Source organism: Engystomops pustulosus, chromosome 3 (genome assembly GCF_040894005.1).
Source record: "Engystomops pustulosus chromosome 3, aEngPut4.maternal, whole genome shotgun sequence".
NCBI classification, from domain to species: domain Eukaryota; kingdom Metazoa; phylum Chordata; class Amphibia; order Anura; family Leptodactylidae; genus Engystomops; species Engystomops pustulosus.
Genome location: NC_092413.1, coordinates 210850584 through 210856987, shown reverse-complemented (window position 1 = coordinate 210856987; position 6404 = coordinate 210850584). Strand labels below are relative to the sequence as shown.

General features: G+C 45.8%; 1 protein-coding gene across 2 annotated transcripts in view; it reads left to right on the top strand.

Annotated features, from left to right (window-relative positions):
- The first annotated feature begins 778 nt into the window (after positions 1-778).
- Positions 779-6404, top strand: part of TDRD6 (tudor domain containing 6) — a 28531-nt gene continuing 22905 nt past the window's right edge. The window contains exons 1-2 of one of the 2 annotated variants that reach the window (XM_072143714.1): positions 779-5762; positions 6028-6096. In XM_072143714.1, coding sequence (XP_071999815.1) covers positions 1058-5762; positions 6028-6096 — 4774 coding nt within the window. In that variant the 5' untranslated portion in view covers positions 779-1057. Of the gene's footprint in view, positions 5763-6024; positions 6097-6404 lie in introns of both variants that reach the window. The other variant, XM_072143713.1, reaches the window with a different exon arrangement.

Here is a 6404-nt window from a genome sequence, read left to right as displayed (position 1 = left end):
ACGCGTTGCGTTTTGGCCTGCGTTTTCATTGCGTTTGAAACGCATTACAACGGCTGAGAGGTGATTTGCCTAATTACATTACTATTTACATGTGTTAACGCAATGTTAATGCATGCGTTAACATCACGTTTGCAATGCGTTTTGTAAACACAAATGTTAACAGTAATGTTATTGGGCAAATCACCTCTCCTCAGCTGTTGTAATGCGTTTCAAACTCAATGAAAACGCGGGGCCAAAACGCAAAGTGTGAACGCGCCCTGATACTTGAAAGTGTCTCCTGGATTACAGCTCGAATAAATCCTGCAGACGTTCTGCAATGTGGGTCGTTACCCAGCGGAGTAAAAAAAAAAGAGAAGAAGCAACAACCTCCTATTACCCATTAAGCTTTGGGCTTGAAAAACTGAACATGTGAATACAATCTTATATGTGTACAACTACGGCCCAATATTCAGACCTGTGCCCCAACATATATGGCATCTGATCATCTCTCTTGCTCACAGCTTTCAATTCTCAAAGGCAGAATTATATATACTTTGATAATTGAAATCTGTGATAGGTTGCTATGGGCAATGGATACTAATAGGTCCTGAGGGATTAGGGTGACATATTGGTGCTGTTGCTCCCATGAGGGGTCACTTAGGACTTATATGTGGAAAGCCCTTGCACAGCAGTGATATCATGGTCACTACTTTTAGCATGTTGTGGTTTTAATAACATTGAATGCGTCACGGCCGCCATTTTGCCCACACTTTGCCCTGACTTGCGTGGGCGCGGTCGCCGCGCGGTGACGTCATCTCCCCGGGACGCCCTCGCTTAGCCTAGGAGGCGGGTAGTTACGTCCGAGCGGAGTTTCGCATCAGTGGCGCGGTCGGCGTGCGCACCGTGACGGGACTCCGGTCTCTGAGGAGGAACATAGGAGGATATAGAGACTACTAACGATAAGTACAAGCCCCCGGCGCCATCTTTAAGCCGTGTATCTCGCTACTTGTGACTAGTAGTGATTCCTGCGTCCTGCCCTGTGGCCTGCAGGGGGCGTTATACAACAGAATCCCACAACATGGCCAGTGTACAGCCCTACAGATTCCCTGAGAGCACCCATGCTACCAACCTGGCCCTGAACTATGGCTATCCAGAAGGTGCTCCTTCCCCCTCACTTCGGAACCAGTTTCGCCGACCCAATGGAACGCCAGTGTGTTCCCCAAACCAACTCCAGCAATACAGCCCTGTGAAAATGGACTACCTGTACCCACAACTTGAGATTGGCGTGACAGAGCCCGTGATGGTGACCCAGGTACTGGACCCGCATCGCCTCTTCTGTCAGCTGAGGAGCCTGTCTCATGAAGTCCAGCGTCTATCGGAAAGCATGCACCATTATTACGAGGTCCAGAAGGGTTATGGCGATCAGGAGACGGCGCTTCCTTTAGTACTTGGTCAGCCGTGCGCGTCCTGCGGATCCGATGGGCGGTGGTACCGCTCCTTGCTGCAGGAACTCTTCCTAGACCGACAGCTGGCGATGGTCATCCACGTGGACTGGGGAAGAAGAGATATCGTCCCCTTGTCGGGGTTGCGAAACCTCACTTCTGAGTTCCTCCGTATGCCGGTGTTCACATTCCCGTGTACCTTGTGTGGTATTTCCGATGGAGGTTTGGGCTGGGACGTGGCGGTGATATCTGACCTGCGTACTATGCTCCTCGGAAGACACGTCAACGCCAAGATCGAATGCTACAACTCTTACGAACATTTATACGTCATCACCCTATTTGCAGAAGATGGAATGAACCTCAATTGTGTCTTTGGTATTCGGTCACAGAACCCCAAATTATACCAGGTTCCATTGCCTGCCTTAGTGGAGCCTTCTCCAGTGGATACTGTGAAGAAAATTCCTGTAAAACCCGATGTGCAAATTATATATATGTCCAAGTACCCACCGGTGGAACTTAAGATCGGCAAATTTGAAGACGCTGTGGTGGAATTTGTCATCGATCCTTTCAGTTTTTGGGTTCGGCTTGGAAAATATGCCGCGAATCATAAAGAAATGGTCGACGGGATGACAAAATTTTATTCCCAAGCTTCGAAATTGATGGGTATCATCAAGCCGAAACCAGGACAACTGTGCTGCACCAAGTATGAAGATTCCTTCCACCGCGCTGAGGTAATATCGGTCATCGATAAAAAGGTGAATGTATACTTTCTGGATAGCGGAGTAGTAGAAGTGGTGGACTGGTCCGAAATTAGGGAACTCCCTGCTGAATATACTAAACTTCCAGCACTAGCCAATAAATGCAGCATCGCTGATACATTCCCTATAGAAGACACCTGGAGCGAGGAAGCCATCTTGGCCTTTAAAGTAGCCGTCACCGACAAAAAGCTCATCATTCGTGTGTTATCGAAAGATTCCGATGAGTATATCGTAGAGATCATGGACCAATCCAGAATTGAAGAAAAATTTGTAGGAAAAATACTTGCAAAAGCCGGACTTGCAAGGTTTGAAGAACCAGATGCAGTATACCAATCCAGCGGGGATAAAATTGCACATGTTGAATTGAGCAAAACTATTTTAAATCCCAATGCTTCAGATTATGTATCGAAGGTTCAGGAGACGACCACTTCAGATCACACATCTAAGTCTCGTGAGACTACAGCTTCAGATAAGGTGTCTAAGTTACAGGAGACCACCGCCTCATACCCCGGTGACGAGACTACAGAGGTTTCTCCATTTGAACAACAATTATTTGAACCCGGCACCACAATCGAGGTAATCGTGTCACATGTTCGTCACCCTGGAATCTTCTGGTGCCAAAATGCTGACTCAAAAGCTGACCTCGGCACCTTGATGACTGCTATACAGAGCCATTGCAAGTCTACAGATTGCCCATATGTTGGCGACTCTCTAGCCTGCCTAGCAAAAAGTTTGGATGATGAATTATGGTATCGAGCATTCATCACTGAGGTTCCAGTGAACTTCTCAAAAACATCTTCCGTGGAAGTAGAATATGTGGACTACGGCAAACGAGAAACTGTGCCGGTGACAAATCTTCGTGCCTTAAGCAGTGAATTCTTCCGCTTAAAGGCCCAGGCCTTCAAGTGTAGTCTTTACAATATCATTACCCCTAAGGGAAGTAACCCTTTTCTTTGGGATAAAGCAGCTACCAAAGTCTTTTTGGAATTTGTCCAGGGCGCCTCCAAATGGACCGAATTTCACTGTACAATTTATGCGATCGCATCCCTGCATGGAGAACTGTTTAATATTGTGGATTTGTATACCCCATTTTCCAAGGTGTGTGATACCCTAGTAAAGAGCGGCTATGCAACACATCTCTATCACAAAACCTTGGCGCCATCTATGCAGCTTTACACTTACTACTATTCCATGCATGACATCAAGCTCGGGAGTGAGGAGGAGATCTACATCACCCATGTTGATTCTTCTCATATGTTTTACGCCCAGTTGGCTAGAAGCTCGAATATCATTGATGAGATTTCATTTACTATCAAAAAGATTATGGAGAAAACGCGTCGGAAGAAAGTGACGCCCCTATCTGGAAATCTGTGTCTGGCGAAGTTCAGTGATCAGCAGTGGTATCGTGGCCTAATCCAGTCTGAGAATGGCTGTAACAAAGTCTTCTTTGTCGACTATGGCAATACTGAAAAAGTTTCAGAAGAAGACCTTTTACCAATCATGCCCAGCGAGCATGACCTTCTACTTGTACCCATGCAGGCTATAAAATGTTTCTTGCCTGATATTCCACCGAAGGTTCCAAGTGAAATTATATCCTGGTTTGAAGATGCCGTCCTGGAAAAAACCTTGAAAGCTCGTATTGTCGCTAAAGACGCAGATGGAAAGTTATCGGTAGAACTGTACGATGGTGAGCAGCAAATTAACGCAACCCTTAAAAGAAAGTTGCGCTTGAATGCGCCCAAAGACAAATCCGATCATCCAGCAATTGAACAGCCCAGGACCTTCAGGCAAGAGGAAAGAAGGACATTTTCAGACAGAGTGGACAACCAAGAAAGAAAAACACCTTTCTCAGTTGGTAAAAATTTTAAGAACAGAGATTCTGATAATCGTAGCCATTCAGATATAGGTCAAGAACCAGAACCCCGCTACAGAAAGAACCCAGTTGTCCAATACAAAACAGATAACAAAGACTATAATTCACGTTTTCAGGAGTTCAGTGGTCAAAGAAAGACCGAATCCAGCCAAAGAGCATCTTCTAATGATTCCAATCATGAAAACCTTGGCCGGCGTGATACCAAACAAGGTGGAAACACATTGCCACAAAGACAGACGTCTGCTTCTGAATTCCGGTCTCCAGCAAAACCCCCTGTGGTGTCTTTAAGCGATATTCCCAAAAGGAAAATCTCCAAGGGGATGAAGGAACTTGTGTACTTGTCGCATACTAACTCTGTCTTTGACTTTCATGTACAAGTCGCTGAGGACACTCGACTGGATGAAATCTCGGACATTTTAAATAAAGAGAAGAGTTCTCTGGAGGCTCTCGCTGATGAAGACATCCGTGAGGGAAATGTAATTTGTGCCTATTTTTCGGACGACGGCCTGTATTATCGAGGATTGGTGCGAGAAAAGAGCAGGCGAGGAATGTGTGTAGAGTACATCGATTATGGGAACACTTCCATCCTCTCCGACTGCAGGAACTATAGACTCCCACCGAAGTGCTGCTCAATTCCTGTAATGGCCATTCATTGCTCGTTACAGAAACCTAGTACCGCATCTAACGCACCCAATCTGGAAGAGCTGCTGGGGGAATTTTCCAAAAGAACAAGTGACCTTCAACTCAGTTGTGAGTTTCTGAAACAAGATGGTCATAAATGGGATGTCCTCCTACAAGACGAGCTGGGGTGCATTAATGACCTGCTGAATCCTCGTGAAGAACCTGGACCAGAGGAAAGCACAGAGGAGGCAAGTGAAACCATCATGACGGAGGAGGAGGAAATCTCTTCTGTTGGTGCCTTCACTTGGGATCTGCCGCAACCGGGTGAGACTGTAAAAGTCTACACTAGTTCAGCAGAAGGCCCTGAATGTTTCTGGTGTCAGCTGTCCACCGCCGACATTGAATCTCTAGCATCGCAAGTCCAGAAGGCCGGAGAAGAGTCTGTCAAGAGCGATGAATTTTTTGATACTCTTCAGGTCGGCAGCCCATGCAACGTCATCTTCAGTGAGGATAATAACTGGTACAGGGCTATGGTGACCAGAATGGAGGGAGAGCTGGTGACTGTCCGCTTTATTGACTATGGTAACGAAGACACTGTCGGTAAAGACCAAATTAAGATACTTCCCGAGTCACTAGTAAAAATTCCTCCCCAAGCGTTGTCCTGCCGCCTGGCGGATTTCGATACGAACGCTGGAACCTGGAGTCCAGAAGGCAAAGATTACTTTTACGAGAAGGTCACCGAGGACGCGCTGGAATTAACGGTTCTCGAAATACAGGAAGGTTACTCTTTCCCTATACCGATGGCGTGTGTAACCATTCAGTATAACGAGATTAATATCAACGAGGAGATGAGCAAGTTTTGGCAAAAAGTGGATCCACTACGGCCCGACAAATCCATAAACTCAAGTTATGCGGATTTAATAGAAGTGGAGGGCAAAGATTTACCGACTACAGACTCGAGATCAAACGTTTCTGAAGATAGCTCCCAGTATGAAGAATGCACCAATCTTCCTGGACTAGAGCGCCCCCTGCAGGACGATGGGATTCATTATGGTGAAGACCAAGAATATAACACGGATGGAGTTGAAGGTGAGATGTTATGTGCTTTTTCTTGTTGTGTATTCATTCTTTTGTTCGTCTGGGAACTTCTGTTGTGTAGTGGCCATGCTGGGTATTGCAGCTCCATTCATTTGAAGGGGACAGATTGTAAACTGGCCACGAATGGACTTTGGCCAGTTCCCTCCAGTACTGCTATATTTCTTCTCACCTGTGTTCCCTGCTGTGTACTGTATATATTGTACGTTACATGCCATATTGTATTTTATACCAATTGCTTCTCGTTCATTTTCAGTAGCTGTGGACGTCCCTAGAGCACATGATGACCCGGATGCAGGAGATGTGGATCACGCTCCAGAGGACTTTGGTAATGTGCTCCTGTCTAATATATAAAACCAATGGTATCCCCCCCAATAGAAATGGAGGGAAGAGGGGAACGACTAATTTGTGACAAAAAAGTAAAAAATGAAAATTTTATTTATGACAACAAGAAAATGTATTAAAAATATGACACCTACATAGACAAGATACACAGCACACAGTATGGTGGGTCACAGAAGAATGGCAGTCAAAGACCGAGACAGTACTGGAACATGATGGTGTAAAATATTAAATACAGGACTGGGTTAGCTGTACTTGCTGGTAATGAATACTGTGCCTGTCCAGTACAGTAAG